Source organism: Microtus ochrogaster, chromosome 8, assembly GCF_000317375.1.
Source record: "Microtus ochrogaster isolate Prairie Vole_2 chromosome 8, MicOch1.0, whole genome shotgun sequence".
Taxonomy (NCBI): Eukaryota; Metazoa; Chordata; class Mammalia; order Rodentia; family Cricetidae; genus Microtus; species Microtus ochrogaster.
In genome coordinates this window covers 75,121,271-75,138,758 of record NC_022015.1, presented here as the reverse complement: position 1 = coordinate 75,138,758, position 17,488 = coordinate 75,121,271, and the positions used below count along the sequence as shown (strand labels likewise).

The following is a 17,488-nucleotide window of genomic DNA, read 5'->3' as shown; positions in this document are numbered from 1 at the left end:
TGGCCCCAGCACAGGGCTCTCCTCCAGCTAACTTGGCAGCCTTCTACCCCAGGGGTACCTGGGAGCAAATGACGCCCTAGAGTTGTCAGGGACAGTGAAGCAGGTCCTCGTGGGCGCAGGTTAGGAAAGATGAGGGTTGGGGGCTACAAAGATGTGACCCAGCATTGTTTTGTTCCTGTTACTCTGTATTTTAGGACAAGTTCTCTCTCTCTCTCTCTCTCTCTCTCTCTCTCTCTCTCTCTCTCTCTCTCTGTGTGTGTGTGTGTGTGAGAGAGAGAGAGAGAGAGAGAAAGAAAGAGAGACAGAGAGACAGAGAGAGAGAGACTTATGAGAGACTTATACGATTTAGATTTTCCTAAAGCACTTGGCCTGGGAGTTAACTACACATAAGACAAAAAACATTGGCTTTTAATATTTTCTTCCCTTCATTTTTTAAAGCTGCTCTGCCCTCTACATCAAATGCCCCAAGGTCCCAAACAGCGACTGTCCCCAAGTAAGTGGTTGAGGTTCCCCATGCACTGCCAGGATGGAGTTCCTTAGTCCCCTTTCAACCCGGGCTTCTTTGAATCAGCCCACAGCAACCCAGGTGGTCCGGAGTCTCCAGAGCCTTTGGTGTGGAGTTTCTTTCCCTTCAAACGGCCCTTTCCGGCTTCCATATCTCCTTTCGTTTCTAGGGACCCTCTCCAACATTTTGCTTCCCCAATTTTCTTCCCACCAGGCCCAGCTTTAACAGCATGCCTGCCCCCAGCTTGGAGTTCCCTCAGTTCCTTGTTTCCTACTGCATCTGTTTCTGCGTCCATCTTCGGGGCTCCCAACCCCTGACCCTTTCCTCTTCCCACTCCCAAACCATGGCATGTTCTCTACCTAAGAAATCCCCAGCTGGCCCTTGGCCTCTCTGACTCTGTGGACTGCCCTGGTGTCTTTTGCTCCATCTTCCCCTCATCCTCACATCCTGGCCATCTCCTCCTTGCTTCCTTGGGCCTCCTGCCATTCAGCTCAGCCTGTTTCACGGCACCCTAGCTTTAGTCTCGGCTCTTAGGTTGTTGCTCTGCTTGGGTGATGTCTTGCTACTGTAACCCTCTCTTCCCCTCCAGTGTCATGACTTCTGGAAAGCCTCTTATGATGTAAGTATAGTTTGTTCCCACAGAAACTCATTTTAAAAGCTGGTGCCACTGTGGTGGCATTGAGACCCGGGGCCCCTTGAAGGCGATGAGGTCGTAAAGGGGTATTAACACCTGTCTCATGGGAGCAGGTTGGTTGCCAGACGAGGGGTTGGCTGTCCTCATCTGCGCATGGCACTTCCCCACTACAGAAGTACTCATCAGAAGCTGGGGTTGTGCTGTCAGGCTTCCCAGCCCCCAGAATCTGGAACCAATATAAACTTCATTTTTTGTTGATTTATTTTTATTCTTTGAGACAGGGTCTCATGTAGTCCAGGCTGAATTGATTCTCTTGCCTTTAGCTCTCCTGTGCTGGGATTCCAGGCATGTGCCACCATGCCCGGCAACTTCTTTTCTTTATAACTTACCCAGTCTCAGGAATTCTCTTAGAGTAGCAGAAGATGGACCAGACCCCTCCCCAGCTCAGCTCTTTTCCTTAAGTTCCCCAAGTCTGTGCGCAGCTCTCTGTTGGGTCTCATTTGGAGTATTATTTCTCCTCGGCCTGGAGACCCCAGGGAGCAGAGCTGCACACTGTCTTGTTTGATTTTGTCTGACTAAGTGTCTAAGGGCAGAGCCTAGCGCACAGTAGGTGCTGTGTGCTTCCTTTCTGAATGGAACTGATGAGCATCATAACTTTCCTGCAAACCTCCAGTGAAGGTTTGCTGAGCTCAGCAGAGAGGAAGGTGCCAGTGTGTCAGCTGGGGAGGAAGTGGAGAGGTCACTTCCCTGAAGGCTGTGTGTGAAGGAGCAGCTGACCGCTGGCTTTCCCTGGCTGCTGCATTGCCCAGGAAGCGGAACCAAGCTGTGTATGTTAACCTTTGCCTGGCTCTGCCGTGTGACAAAGGCACGGGCATGTTGGCAGGATGTGTATGTTGAGGGCCATGCGCCAGGTCGGGCGTTGATTAGGGAGTGTGTGGAGCCGGAAGTCCCCTTCCTAACTCCGCTAGAGCTGCCGAGTGGTGCTAAGCCTGTTGGAGCCCAGGCACAAATGCTTTGATGTTTCCGGAGCTCCGGCTCCTCCCTGTCACAGTGCATCTAGCAGAAGTGTCCGACATGATAGTTATGAACGTGGCCAGATACAAAATTTCATTTTTATTTTATTTATGCATTTGTTTTACTTTATTGTAAGCTTGCTTAAAACAAGATTTGTGTGTGTGTGTTCGTGTTTTTTATGACTAGATTGCATGGATCTCATGTGTGATTTTTGTTGATGACAGTCATGTTTTAATGTCAAAGGTCAGATGCACCAAATAAAGTTTTTCACTTTATACCCATCATAAAGTGAGCCTTGTCCTCCCAACTGGGCACAATGTCAGCCACCCTCTGCGGATGCCTGGGCACTACCTAAGATGCCCACTGACCATTTCCTCGGGCACCTGCTGGTTGAGAGCAGCTCCAGTGCTGTGCTCTGCCAGGCTGCTTTGGCTGAGCAGTGGTAGGGTTGGTGGAAGGGCACAAAGGCCAACCACGTACGCCCAGGTGCTCTGGAGAGCGTCCTGCGGGAGTCACTCTCAGAGCAAGTCCTAAGTGGACCCTTTCCAGGAGCTGTGATTTTGGGTGCCCTTAGGATGTTCTAGAGAGGAAGAGAAAAAAAATTCTTCAGAGTGGAAAAGACTGTGTCAGGCAGTTTATATCAAAGCATGGAAAGAACGTCATAGAAGTGAGAGCGCACAGTGTCCCTCACACTGAGTTCTCCAGACTCCCCATGGTCTTCACAGCAGGGCCGCAGTTAGTTCCCTTTTTAAATTTAATTTAAAAAAAACAACACAGGGCTTTTCTGTATAATAACCCTGAAACTCACTCTGTAGACCAAATTGACCTCAAACGCACAGAGATCCACCTGCCTCTGCCTCCCGAGTGCTGGGATTAAAGATGTGCGCCCACCATGCCCAGCCCATTGCCGTCATTTTGTAGAAAGGGGACTTGGGGAGAGTATTCACTTTTCATGGGGCTGATCCAAGGCACGGAGGTCCCAGTGTTGGGCCCCCAGGGGTCCAGTAACAGAGAAGTGGGTGCAGAAACATGTTTTAGATGCACAGTGGAACATTTAGAACCTGGAGGAAGAGCCGAGCTGATGTAGATGATCATATGAAGCAAATTGAAGCAGCCTCAGAAGACAAACGGCACATTTTCGCTGCTCCTTTGCAGCCCCTGGATTTTATATACATACAACAGAAATCGTACAGGTAGAAGTGAGGCCAGGAAGAGGTGGTCCACGCCTTTAATCCCCCCAGAGAGGCAGGTGGATCTCTGTGAGTTCAAGGCCAGCCTGGTCTTCTGAGCGAGTTTTAGGATAGGCAGGGCTACACAGAGAAAACAAAAAACAAAAAAAGAAAGAAAGTAGGAGTGGACCTGGGGTAAGAAAGGACCAGTGAGATGGGGGGCCGTGTGAGAAAGGAGGATAGAGGATGTGGGGGCACATACCTAATGAATGCTGTCTTGAAAATGTCCTAATGAAATACAATACCATGTACACATGAATATACACAATGAAACTTTAACATAATAGCAACTGGACAATTACAGAAGAGGGCTGGCAAGCTGACTCAGCAGGTGAAGGCACTTGCACCAAGTCTGATGACCTGAGTTCAGTCCCTGGGTCCCACAGGGTGGGACGAGAGACCGGACTCTCTCCTTTGTTCTCTGACTTCCACGCATGCATCATGGCATGCAAGCTTTAGCGTGCGCATGTCTACCGAAGCCCCTGCAATTGCTTAAAGAATATAGCTACACCTGAGAAAGAGGACAGAGCGTTCCTCTTGAAGGATTGGCCTGTTTAAGCGCCGTCCCTGGCTGTGGGTTTGACCTCAGCAGATCATACCTGTGACTCCAGCCTCATCTTTGGGACTGGGGGTGTTAACACTGTCGGTGGGGATATTGTAAAGATAGATCAATAATCAGAATAAAGTCTCTAGCAGTGTCTGGAGCTCAGTAAGCACTCGGCAAACAGGAGTGGCTGTTGTTCTCCAGACAAAACAATGTTTGCAGAGTGACTTCAGAGTCTCTGGCTCTGGGGGACTTGAAGGCTAGAGCTTTGCTGGTGGATCCTTCCTTTCATGTTCCTCAGCGTTTGTGGATCCAGGGAGCGCCCAGCTTCTGTGTGCATTTCCCTTCCAGGAAACACGGAGAAGAGAACGAGAAAATGCTACAGGTCCGCACAGGTGGCCCTGATAAGATCTCAGTGCCTCCTCTGGGTGGGTATTTGTTCTAGGTGACAGTGACGTCTCTCAGCAGCTAGCACTGTATTCTTGTCCCTGTGCAATGAACTCAAGTTTTGCCCTTCTCTTTTTCAGGATGTAAAATCATTATGTTTATACATCAAATTGTGTGTGTGTGTGTGTGTGTGTGTGTGTGTGTGTGTGTGTGTGACTTGAAAATAGAAGTAACTACCTAGGAGGATGAAGAGGGACCTAAGAGGAGGATGGGAAGACATGAGGGTGGGAGTATGTTCAATATACAATAAATATACGGGTGTGAAAAGTTTTTAAAGTAAATATATATTTTTAAAGTCTTTATTCAGAACTGGAGATGTAACTCAGGGATTGAAGTTGCTTAGCGTGTGCAAGGGTCAATTCACAGCACTGTCAGAGTAAAGAATGAATGAATGAATGAAGATTGAATGATTGAAAAGCTCTTTTTCCCCCCAGAAATGGGTTCAGTTCCCTGGTCTGCAGTGGTCCTTGTGGGCTGTGGAGTAGCTGGCAGATGTGGGGTTCTGCAGGATTCACCGAAATACTTCTGTCGAGAACATGGACCAGGGTGCTAGGGGCTGGAAAGAGGCTATCATCAGTTGGTCACTCAGATCGTCACTGTCACCTAGAACAAATACCCTCCCAGAGGAGGCACTGGGATCTTATCAGGGCCACCTGCGCGGGTGCTCAATGTTCTTTAGACTAAGCTGAAAACTTTTAAGGCTAGGGCTATGGCTCACTTGATAGTATGGTCATATAACATGCAGGAAGCCCTGACTTTGATCCCCACAATTACTTAAACTGAGTATCACTGCACTAAGACGTGTAGTCTTAGCATCCAGGAAGTGGAGGCAAGAGGACCAGAAGCTTAAAAGTCATCTTTGCCTCTTGTGAGTTTGAGGCCATATGGGTTAACAGACCCTATTCCCAGTCCATCCAGGGTCCCCCCCCCCAAAAAAAAAGAATTGAACCAAGTGATCATGAGCTGTTAAATATGATTTTACTGTCAAGGCTTTGGGTTGGCAGAGACCCTAGTACTGAGTCAGAAGGATTTGTGTTTCGTCCCTTGCCCGTTAAGAGTTTGGGTCTGGGACTGGTGAACATGCTCCAGTGTGCCTCCGACCACTCCGTGTTGTTTGGAATTTCTTTCCTTGAATGAACCAGTCATTATCTCAGGACCTGGAGAGGGCAAGGCAGCTTGTGCTAATGGGGAGACAAGGGAGGGGGTGGACTCGCCCATGTTAAACAGATTAATGCAACATGTGCCAGGCTCTGGATTGTACTGTGCCAACAATTAGCAAACAAGGGTGGATATGATAGCCTGCTGATGGTGGACCACAGGCTTTGGGCCCTCCGAGACCTGACAGGCTCGTGGGGATAATGGGTCCCAGGTCACTGGAACAGCTAGAGGGTGTGAATAAGGGCCTCTAACATCAGGACCACCACTGCCACCTGAGAGCCATGGAAGACAATTATCAGCCCAGGGTTTGGCAGAGCCACTTGCGTTGGGAACAGTAGTCCTGAGGCCCTCTACCCAAGGGTGGCTTGAATCTAGCCGACCTGGAGATTTACATGCCCCTCTCTTTCCCAACCCCAGAGTCAGATCTAAGTATGCAGGTGCTTTTAGAATGGAAAGGAAGAAGCCGGGCGGTGGTGGCACACGCCTTTAATCCCAGCACTCGGGAGGCAGAGGCAGGCGGATCTCTGTGAGTTCGAGACCAGCCTGGTCTACAAGAGCTAGTTCCAGGACAGGCTCCAAAACCACAGAGAAACCCTGTCTCGAAAAACCAAAAAAAAAAAAAAAAAAAAAAAAAAGAATGGAAAGGAAGGCCTTAATGTTATCTTAGATGGGCATCAGTTTCTTGACAAAGAACTTGGCATGGGACCTTCCTCAACAAGAAGTTAGTACAATAACCATGGGCCAAATGTGGACCCTTTTATTGGTTTCTGGATTGTGTTCATTCTGGCTTCTAGGGCCATAATCTTGAACCCAATTAACCAAAATTAATAGGTCTCTCTCCATCCACTAGACTCTAGAAGATCCCGTGACTGCCCAGGACCTAGAAATCAGCCCACTCTGAGAGCAATGTACCTCTTTGTTGTGTGGCTACAGCCCCAAGGCGGAACTTGTAGTTTAAGAACTATAGTGTAGATTAGATGACTCCCTAGTTGGCCCCTTGACTGGGCAACCTTTGGGTGGTAAATACAGCTTGCCCAACGATGTGCCCAATGAAGTTCCCAACAATGTACCTATTCCTAGCCATCTGATCCCAGAGCCATAAGAACAGGTGGGGAAATGTTCAGTGGGGTTTCCATCTGGCCTGGGTCCAGGTTGGCTGGGCAGGGGGCCAGGGAAAATAAGGCCTTCCTCAGTAAACTGCCGCCACGGTGTGTACCATATAGGGGTGTACGGTTCCCTCCACAATCCCTAACTCCTTGCTTCTTGTCCTTCTTTTGGTGACAAAGGCAGCAACAGCATTACTGACTAACCCCAAGCCTGTCTGGGGCCTTGGAGGAATAGGTGGGCCACATCTTTCCAGTCACTCATTGAGTTCAACCCAAATCTCATCCTGGATGCCCCTGTGTGGACCGAGTTTGTTCTTGATTCTCTGGGCTTACCCAAAAGTGATTTGCATCAGGGTCATGCAAATTTACTGACCCACAGGGAAGTTCAGAGGAGCTTGGTTCATAGCGGACAGCAGAGCCCACTGGGCAGACAAGGTCAGAAGGCTGGGATATGGTCAGGCCATGTGTCTTGATTGAGCAGATAGCTTGACCTCAGAATGGGAAGTTGAGCAATGAGGTGCTGTGTCCCTGCCGCAGGCTCTCCCCTTTAATGTGAGCTGCAGGGGAGAATGATAGTCTGGCCAGTTGACAGGGAGCCGGGCATGGTCACTGGTCTCTAAGGAGGTTTCCTGGTTGCCTGCCATCTGCCTGAAGCGACTCGAGCCCTTGAAATGGAATCCGTGCATTTTTAAAATCCAGAAGGAAGGGAAACGCCACACAGGAAACATAAGCCGCTGTAACTGTGTTTGGAAGCACGGTGTTTAATTGCCAGCCCTTTCTTGAAGTCCAGCTACTGGGTAATGTTATCTGGCAGCTTCTGAAACCAGAGGGGCTTTATCTGTGCGGGTAAACAGAGCTGGCTTTCTCCAGTGACCTCTGCCCTCTCCCCCCAACACCTGCTCTTTCTCCATAGTTATCTCTAAAGCAGGACCAGCCTGGAGGTCTTCAAAAAGCTCTGGTGTTGGGATGGGGTTGCTAGGGTGAGGCTGGAATGCTGCACATCCGTCGCTCATCTGGAGTGATAATCTAGGCTAAGGCGGGGAAGAAATCCAGGCAGATAGCAAGCATCTTGTCGAGAAGAGAGGACGGGTCTGGAATTCGTCTTTAGACCTCTGGTCGCATCTATGGGAGGGTGGTGACTAGTTCCAAGGCTGGGGACCTCTGGCATGTCGCAGCAGTTGGGAAACACCTGGGGGTGGGAGTTTCCGGAGTCTCCCAGCTAATGTAGTGGGTACTATGAGTGAGATCCAGCCGGGGCTGGCTCCAGAATTCTCTCCTTACTTGACAAGCCACTGCCTTGAGACAAAAGCGGCCTCTTAACACGTGCAATTCCTGCATCAACTATCAGGCCTGCCTGCATCTTCCAGCAGCCAGGCCACAGCCTGTGATTTACTCTCCCTGGGAGGTGAAAGGGAAGCCACTAATTACCACACAGGAAGGAGCACAGGTGTTAAGCCCCAGTTAAGTCCTTTCTCAGCTCTGCTTCACAGGCCCAGGAGAATGGTGGACTTTAATGGCCTGGAGGCAGGCTCACCTTGTTCTGTCTCCTCTGGTGGGCGTGGCTACATCTGCTCCCTGTCTAGGGACCTGCAGCAAGGGGATATTCAGGTGAAAGAGTGGAGGGAGCAGTAGGATGCCTTTGACCCTTGTGAAAACCCAGCTCCTCTTCCACAGTAGCCTGGAGTTGCAAGGCCTGAGGCTTGGCCAGCTTTTGCTGCCTCCCTGAACCCTGATCTGTCTGATTCCCCAAGTTCTGTCTCTGGTTGGCTCTCAGTGTGCCTTTGACTCTTCCTTGTTCCTCTAGGGCAGTGGTTCTCAACCTTCCCAGTGCTGTGGTGACCCATAAAATTATTTTGTTGCTACTTCCTTTTTTTCCTTTTTTTTTAATTTTTATTTTTTATTTATTAAGGATTTCTGCCTCCTCCCCGCCACCACCTCCCATTTCCCTCCCGTCCCCCGATCAAGTCCCTCTCCCTCATCAGCTTGAAGAGCAATCAGGGTTCCCTGACCTGTGGGAAGTCCAAGGACCGCCCACCTCCATTCAGGTCTAGTAAAGTGAACATCCAAACTGCCTAGGCTCCCCCAAAGCCAGTATGTGCAGTAGGATCAAAAACCCATTGCCATTGTTCTTGAGTTCTCAGTAGTCCTCATTGTCTGCTATGTTCAGCAAGTCCGGTTTTATCCCATGCTTTTTTCAGACCCAGGCCAGCTAGCCTTGGTGAATTCCCGATAGAACATCCCCATTGTCTCAGTGTGTGGGTGTACCCCTCGCGGTCCTGAGTTCCTTGCTCGTGCTCCCTCTCCTTCTGCTCCTGATTTGGACCTTGAGATTTCTGTCCGGTGCTCCAATTTGGGTCTCTGTCTCTGTCTCCTTTCATCGCCTGATGAAGGTTAATATTCAGGAGGATGCCTATATGTCTGTCTTTGGATTCACCTTCTTATTTAGCTTCTCTAGGATTGCGAATTATAAGCTCAATGTCCTTTATTTATGGCTAGAAACCAAATATTAGTGAGTACATCCCATGTTCCTCTTTTTGGATCTGGCTTACCTCACTCAGGATAGTGTTTTCTATTTCCATCCATTTGTATGCAAAATTCAAGAAGTCCTTGTTTTTTACTGCTGAGTAATACTCTAATATGTATATATCCCATGTGGAGAAAGGGGTACACTCATCCATTGCTGGTGGGAATGCAAACTTGTGCAACCACTCTGGAAAGCAGTGTGGTGGTTTCTCAGGAAATTCGGGATCAACCTACCCCTCTACCCAGCAATACCACTCTTGGGCATATACCCAAGAGAGGCCCTATCATACAACAAAAGTATATGCTCAACTATGTTCATAGCAGCATTGTTTGTAATAGCCAGAACCTGGAAACAACCTAGATGCCCTTCAATGGAAGAATGGATGAAGAAAGTATGGGATATATACATATTAGAGTATTACTTGTTGCTACTTCCTAACTGTAATTTTGCTGCTGTTATGAATTGTAATTTAGATAACTTCTGGGGTCATGAGCCACAGGTTGAGAACCATTGCTTTAGGCCCCTTTCCTCCAAAAAGGTATCCAGACTTTTCCAGCCATTTGAATGAAGCTTTCAAAGATTTGTTTTGTTTTGGAATTTTTGTTGTTGTTGTTGGTGTGTGTGTGTGTGTGTGTGTGTGTAGTTTATCGAGACAGGGTTTCTCTGTAGCTTTGGAGCCTGTCCTGGAACTAGCTCTTGTAGACCAGGGTGGCCTCAAGCTCACAGAAATCCACCTACCTCTGCTTCCGGAGTGCTGGGATTAAAGACGTGTGCCACCACCGTCCAGCAAAGAAGTTTATTCTTACCAAGTTATTTGTTTTAAATGCCCACAGACCTAAATTCACCTATAGAGAAATAGGCCTGTGACTGCTGAATAAATGTTCTCTCCAAGATTACAATTTAATTACTGTTGTAGGAATAGGAAGAGGAGGGAACTTTAGATAGGCCACAGCCTTCCAGAATGGATTCATGCCCTTGTCGTGGAGCTGGGTTCATGGTAAAAAGGAGGAGTTTAGTCCCATTTCCTCTCTCACCCCTTCCTCTTGTGCCTAGAACGACTCTCCACCTCTGCCAGCACTGTGCTCTTGGGCTTCCCAGCCTCGAGAACCAAATCAATGTCTAGTGTTTATAATCTGCCCTGTCTTGATTTCTCAGAAAATTAGGAAGCAACCTTCCTCAAGACCTAGTAATACCACTTTTGGGTATATATCCAAAGGATGCTCAATCGTGCCACAAAGACATGTGCTCAACTCTGTTTATAGCATCATTGTTTGTCATAACCAGAACCTGGAAACAACATAAATACCCTTGACCAAAGAATGGATAAGGAGAATGTGGTATATTAACACAACAGCAGAAAAAAATAACGACAGCTTGAATTTTGCAGGCAAATGGATGGAGCTAGAAAACATCATTTTGATGTTTTTGAGGTAACCCAGACCCAGAAAAACAGTTATCACATATACTCACTCAAAAGTGGTTTTTAAACATAAAACAAAGAAAACTAGCCCACAAATCACAAACAGAGAGAACTTAGACAACAATGAGAACTCTAGAGAGACATACATTGATCTAATCTACATGGGAAGTAGAAAAAGACAAGATCTCCTGAGTAAATTGGGAACATGGGAGGGGGGTGGGGGGAACCTTGGGAGAGGGTTGAAGGGGAGGGGAGCAGAGAAAAATGTAGAGCTCAATAAAAATCAATAAATAAAATAATTTGCCCTGCTTCAGGCAGCGGCAGAAAACTAAATCTCTGGTATGCTGAAGAGATGGGGAAAGGACTCAGATTTGGTCCAAGTCTTCTACTTTGAATTTTATTAGCTGTGTGACTTTACTACTTAGCATCCCTGAGCCACGCCTTCCTTCTACACCATATAGGGATAATCATTGAGAAGAATAAGTGAGCCGATACGTGTAATTCTTTATGCCATATTGGCATATAGTAACTTAGTTACCTGAACATGAGCTATCATTAAGTTGTCTAAATATTTTGTAATAATTGTTGTATAAGTGTTTGCATACGGCATAAAATGAAGCATATGCACATACACCTGTCTGCCTGTGTGTTGGTCCGTGTATTTATTTATGTTTATTTTTTTCCTCTGACATGGTCTTACGTAGCTCAGGCTGAGCTTGAACTCTTGATTACCCTGCCATCACCTCTCAAATACTAGAATTATCAGTGTCCACCATTGTGCCTGGCTTTAAAAAGAATTACTGTTTTCACTGCTGAGACCCAAGTCCAAGGCCTCAAATATGCTGGACGAATGTGTAGCCACTGTACCCAACTCATATGTAATACAATAAGCCAGTAGTTTATTCTGAGCTCATATGGGCAGGGCTACCTTTTATTTAATGTTTTTCTTACTAGGACTTCTGCTCTCTGGCTGGGGACATTCCTCCTGGTTTCTGACTTTATGTGCTCCCCTTGGTTATCTTTCATGATAATACCTTAGAAAAGAAAACACTTAATTGGGCATATGGTTTCAGAGAGTTAAAAGTCTGTGATGGTAGAACAGAGGTGCTGGGAAGGCAGCCGGAGCAGCTGCTAAGAAATCACGTCTTGATCCACAACCACAAGGTGGAAAGTGAGACCCACAACTGAGAATGGAGTGAGTGATCTGAACCCTCAAAGTCTGCCCCAGTGACGCACCTCCTCCACCCCTCCAACCGGGTCATGCCTCCTCATCTTTCCCAAACAGTTCCGCCAACTGAGGACCAAAGCAATCAAATATATGAGCCTATGGGGGCCATCCTCATTCAAACCAGCACACTGACTGCCATAGCACGGAAGGGGTGAGATACAGGATTCAGAGAGTGTAGCCGTGACTGAGCTACCTAGCACCAGGCCTCCTCTGTACGGTTGTGTGCAAGTTCTCCTCTCCCCAGCTGCGGAGTTGCGCCAGTCTGACTGCTTCTCTCTGCTGAAGTTCCTTCTTCATTTAGCCCAGGCCCTGGCTTCTCTGACAGGGAGGTTTTCACTAGAAAAGCCCCACAGACCACTGGTGTCTGAGTCGTACACCAGCAGCCTCAAACCTGAATTCTGCAGCTCTGGAGTGATTCTGATGGACATTCAGATGTGGGAGCCTTTGTGTCCCCCCTTGCCAGGGGAGATCAGTAGAATAGCCCCGTGGTATGTGTGTGCAGTCTCGGGGCCTCTGGCCCGGTGTAGAACTGGAACAAGCCACATTGTGTGGACAAGGCGCTTTCTCCTCTCCCCCAGAGACCTCCTGAACCAGGTAGCCTTTCGTGGTGGCCTGAAGCTGCAGCCCTGTGTAGCTTCCCAAGAGTCAGCCTGGACTTGGTGTACTTGCCCTGTGAGGCACCCAAGGGTGTACTCCATCCCACCTCCTCTGTGAAGTCAATACTTGTGCCAGACTCGTCGGCTTCTTGGTCAATGTAACAACCCTCTCTGTGTACGTTCTCTGTGAAGGGCAGTAAGCCTGTCTTCAGGAGGCTGAGTTGAGCCACACATCTATGAAATCTTTATGGTCTCCAGAAGCTTCCAGAGGGAGTGCTGGACTGTGGTGGAGTAACCTGGCTAAGTCTCCTGAGGCCAGGTCTGCCCTTGGGGGGTTTTGAAATTGAGGATCATGGACCTGCAATTTGGGAAGAGCCCTCTTAAAAATCTCATTCACTCTGAAGTTTGAGGACCAGTGGAAATCAGCTATTAAAAAAAAAAGTGCCAGATGGTGGAGGCACAAGCCTTTAATCCCAGCAATCAGGAGGCAGAGACAGGTGAATCTGTGAGTTCAAGGCTAGCCTGGACTACAGAGTGAGTTCCAAGACAGGCTCCAAATCTACAGAGAAACCCTGTCTTGAAAAAACAAAACAAACAAACAAATAATTTTTTTTTTTTTTTTTTTTTTTTGGTTTTTCGAGACAGGGTTTCTCTGTGGCTTTGGAGCCTGTCCTGGAACTAGCTCTGTAGACCAGGCTGGTCTCGAACTCACAGAGATCCGCCTGCCTCTGCCAAATAATTTAAAAAAATATAATGGCCTCAATTTTATGTTTATTACCTACAACACATACTAACAAAATGATACTTAAACCGTTTATTTTAACCTTCTACAAAGAGAATCTTGATTTTCATTTTAGTGAATGCTTCTTCAGGTATTTGGAGAGAGAGAGAGTATTGGCATACATTGTAGCTATTGTCCACCGGGTCCTTGACGGTGAGCCAGGCTCTGGTGACTGATGAGAAAACGATGGTCTTGGCTGTGGACCTCCTACAGCAACATTAAACAACACCTGACCCCGCTTAGACCCCAGTCTCGCTCATCCGCTCACTCATTCTTCCTTCTCCTGCAGGTATATATTATCAACGTGACCTGGTCTGACTCCACCTCCCAGACTATCTACCGGAGGTACAGCAAGTTCTTTGACCTGCAGGTGAGTTGACCAGAGCCAAATGCTGGCCTGAGCCCCTAATGGGATCCTGTCTTTCATGCCCACATTCCACTGGAAAGCCTGAGAAGAGCCAAGGGCCAGAATCCAACCTGGCACTGAGGGGCAGATGAGGGAATCCCCACAGAGCCGCCAGACTTGTTGCTGTCCCGACTGTTGCATGCAGATACTCGGGTTTTGTCCTTTTCCATGATGGCCCTTCACAGTCTTGCTTTGTCATTCTTCCTTGGCCTTGGGGTGGAAACCGTGCAGAGGCCAGAAGGCTGTTGTGGGTCCTCTGGCTGAGTGACTTCTCTGTAAACATCCGTGAAGAGACACAAACCACTGATCTTTGCTAGTAAAGAAAAACAAACACACAGAGGAGACCAAAACAAAATAAGCAATTTATAGCACTGCATGCTGGGCATACCGCCGGGTCTGCCTGGCTACCCAAACAAGGTACTTGCCACCCAGTTTGTGCGTGTAGATGGCGTGTGTCTCTAATCCATACAGGCATGTTCCTTGAGCGAGATAGTAATACATAGCCACACATTATAATAAAACACAGTTCTGTGATGCGGGTTGATTCATTTTAGGGTCTTTGGGTGACAAGTGACTATTTTATGGTCACACTGGCTTAGATACGTGAAGCTCATGCAATTGACCAGATGGCGAGGAGGACACAGGGGCAATGAGGCTTCCGCAAAGCCCAGACTAGGCTCAGCTCTTCCTGTCTTGTCTCTGCTGAAGAACTTAGCTGGCAATCGCTCTTGAATTTCATATCATATCAACTCCGTAGACACTGTCTCCCTGTTCCAAGTTGATAAATCCCAAGGAAGACTTTGATTGACTTTGATTGCGCCTTCTCTGGGCCAGTCAGAATGCCCAGAGGTAGAGCGTCTTAGAGCATAGACATGAACCTTAGCAGGGTGGGGGCGAGGTGCCACCGTTGTGCATCACTGTGAATGGGCAGCACCCTATCTGTAAGGGAAAGCTGAGATACTCAGGTTCTTCCTTAGGATGTGAGTGTAATTTAGACCCACACACAAAGGAGAGAAATTCGTGCCTAGCCTTCGCAGCCAGCAGACAGTCCTTCCCTTTAGCCCCTTAGCAGTAGACCGTCTTGGAGAGGCAAAGGCAGGCCTATCTGTTTGTGCATTGATACCTGCTTTTATCTCATGATCCTTGTCTCTCCGTTTATGAGACAAGCCTTTAAAAAACACCACATTCCCAGATTATGGGTCCTTCAGGTTCAACGGTGTGGGATTGGCTGTGTCACTGTGTGTGGGAGTGGGCTCCCTCAGCTCCTGCCGTCTGCCTCATCTCCTCTCAGTCCTGCTCAGTCTCCTTTGGTCTCTCCAGGATAAGCTGGTGGGATTTGCCCACACCCCATCAATGGGTACAGTGTGTGGGGACAGGAAATGATAATGTAGTGGGGCTGAGTGTGGACCCTGAAAGGGCTCATTGATGAGTTGGAAGGAGTCTAGGAGCCTGGGGAAACTTCCAAATCAGAATTTCTATTCTGGTCCCACCCCCTCCCAAGTTATAGTCTCTCACAAGAAAGGAATGCCGCCCCCCACCCACCCCCACCCTGCTTGAGGACTCTCTTCCTCCTATCACTGTGAGAAGGGACGCAAGCTTGGAGCAGCTCTGTGATGTGCTGGCCCTGGTCCTGGAATGACTGTGCTTGCGGCCAGGCTTGTCTGTGCAGCTCATCCTCCAGCCCCGTGTGTACATCCCTACGCTCAGTTAGTTTCAGATCAGAGGTATTTATTTATTTGTGGTGGGCATGTGTCTGCCACATGTAGAGGGTAGAGGACATCTTGAGGGAGTTAGTTTTCTCTGTCTGTTCTGTGGGTTCCAGGGATTGAGCTTCAGCCCCCAGGCTCGGCAGCAAGCATCTTTACCTGCTGAGCCATCCCTCCGGCCCCAAAGATACTTTCAAGCCAGGCATGGTAGCACATACCTATAATCTCAGCACGAGGGAGGTAATGCAGGAGGATAAGGAATTTAAGGCCATCCTCAGCTACATGGCTAGAGGGAAGCCTGGGCTACTTGAGACCGTGTCTTTAGAAAAAAAAAAAGGAAAACATTAATTTTTGGCTTCCATTCTGAGTGTGTACAGATTCTTTTCTTTGTCAATATTTCCTAAACAGTACAGTGTAGCAGTTACTTGCATAGAATGAGTTCTGGGGCATTCGTTTAATCTTTGTGACATTAATTCCTTCCCTTGTTTTCATGACTTTCTCCTTTATTGGGGTTGCTGGTCTGACAAAATGAGTTTGCAGGTCAACGCTTGATTCTGTCCCCAGCAACTGTCAACTGAGCATGCCCATTGGAACAGCTGGCCCAACGTGCCTCCGAAAGCCAGGTTAGACTCAGACATCTTAGATGTTGAGGTGGAAACGGGAAAGGCAAGGGCGTTTTCTTCTAAGGATAACTTACTACTCAACTCTCCGTGAGCTGGAGAGGGACAGCTGATTAGGGGACGGACTCATGGCCATGTCTGTATGCTTGGCTATAAAGGGTGAGTTTGAAGATGTAGTCAGGTTAGGCAGGAGGCAGGCAAGGGGCCACAAATGCCCCTTTAAAGTCATCTCCCCTAGCGCCACCAAAGAAGGACTGGAAAGCTCCCAGGCTCTGGCTACCTTGGGGGCTGTTTCACAACCTGGCCTGCCAGGCACTGGGCTGCTGTAATTTCTCTGCAAACATGAGCTCATGTGCTGTTGGCCCCTGAGATCCCTTGGCAGAGAGTGCAACTGGGTCAATATTTGGTCAGAGCCAGAAGAGCCCTTGAGCTCCCCCGCGCCCTTGGAAGACAGTCGAGAGAGCGCCTGGGTCTACTTATTTGCTCTAAGGGCTAAAATGGTTTTGAAGAGCTTTTTATCTTTCTTCCTTATTCATCTCTCCTGCACTTCCCACCCGCACACCCGACACAGAGCCGCTCTCAGTTTCCAGCTCTTGAATAGCCTGGTTAGTGATGGGTGGACAAATTTATAACCCCCGAATCATTAATATTTGACTCTGGAATAATGTGCTAGGGGCTGTTATGATGTTATTTATGGAGATTCATGGATCATTGCATTTTTAGAATTAGAGTCCTCTCTCTGCTCTGTGTGTGTGTGTGCGTGTGTATGTGTGTGCATGTGTGTGTATGTGCGCACGCGTGTGTAGTGTATGCAGGTGCATGCACCTGTGTTCAGGTATGTAGAGATGATGTTGGGTGTGAGATGTCTGTCCTATCACTTTCCACATTATTCCTCCGAGATAAATTTTTCATTGATAGCCTGTCTCTGCTCCCCCGCCCCAGCTCTGGGGTTGCAGATGGCGTGCAGCCATGCTCAACTTTTTCCATGAGGTTTTGGATCCAAACTTAGGTTCTCACTACAACAAACACTGTTGCCCACTGAGCCATTTCTGCACTGAAGTCTCTAGAATTATAGGAGTTTTTATTCTAAGGCCTTTACTTTTTAGGTTAAAAAACTGTTAATTTTTCTATTAATGAGAAATTTTGTGTGTGTTATGCTTATGTATGTATGTATGAACGCCCATGTGTGTGCAGGCCAGATGTTGACATTGAGTGTCTTCCTCAATCCTTTTTCACCTTATTTATTTTGAGGCATGGTCTCTAACTGAATCTTGATCTTTACAATTCTGCTAGATTTGGTTGGCCGGTGAGCCCTAGAAGAACTCTGAGCCAGCAGGGTAAAAGCCTGGGAAGGTGGTTGCTGAGGGGCGTGTGTAGTGTGTATATGGTGTGTGTGATATGGGTTTTGTGTATGGTGTGTTTGATATGGGTGGTGTGTATGTGTGTGCGTATGTTTGATGTGTGTATGGTGTATATGATATGTGTGTTGTGTGTATGTATGTGTGTGGTGTGTTTATGTGTGGTGTGTGTATGGTGTGTGTGTATGTGTGTGGTGTGTGTATGTGTGGTG

At 47.9% G+C, this 17,488-nt stretch overlaps 1 protein-coding gene across 3 annotated transcripts in view; it reads left to right on the top strand.

The window, feature by feature from the left end:
- Positions 1–17,488, top strand: part of Sh3pxd2a (SH3 and PX domains 2A) — a 197,761-nt gene that overhangs the window by 28,647 nt on the left and 151,626 nt on the right. For all 3 annotated transcript variants that reach the window (XM_026781309.1, XM_005352440.2, XM_005352439.3), the window contains exon 2: positions 13,476–13,556. In XM_026781309.1, the coding sequence (XP_026637110.1) occupies positions 13,476–13,556 (81 nt within the window). The remainder of the gene's footprint in view (positions 1–13,475; positions 13,557–17,488) is intronic.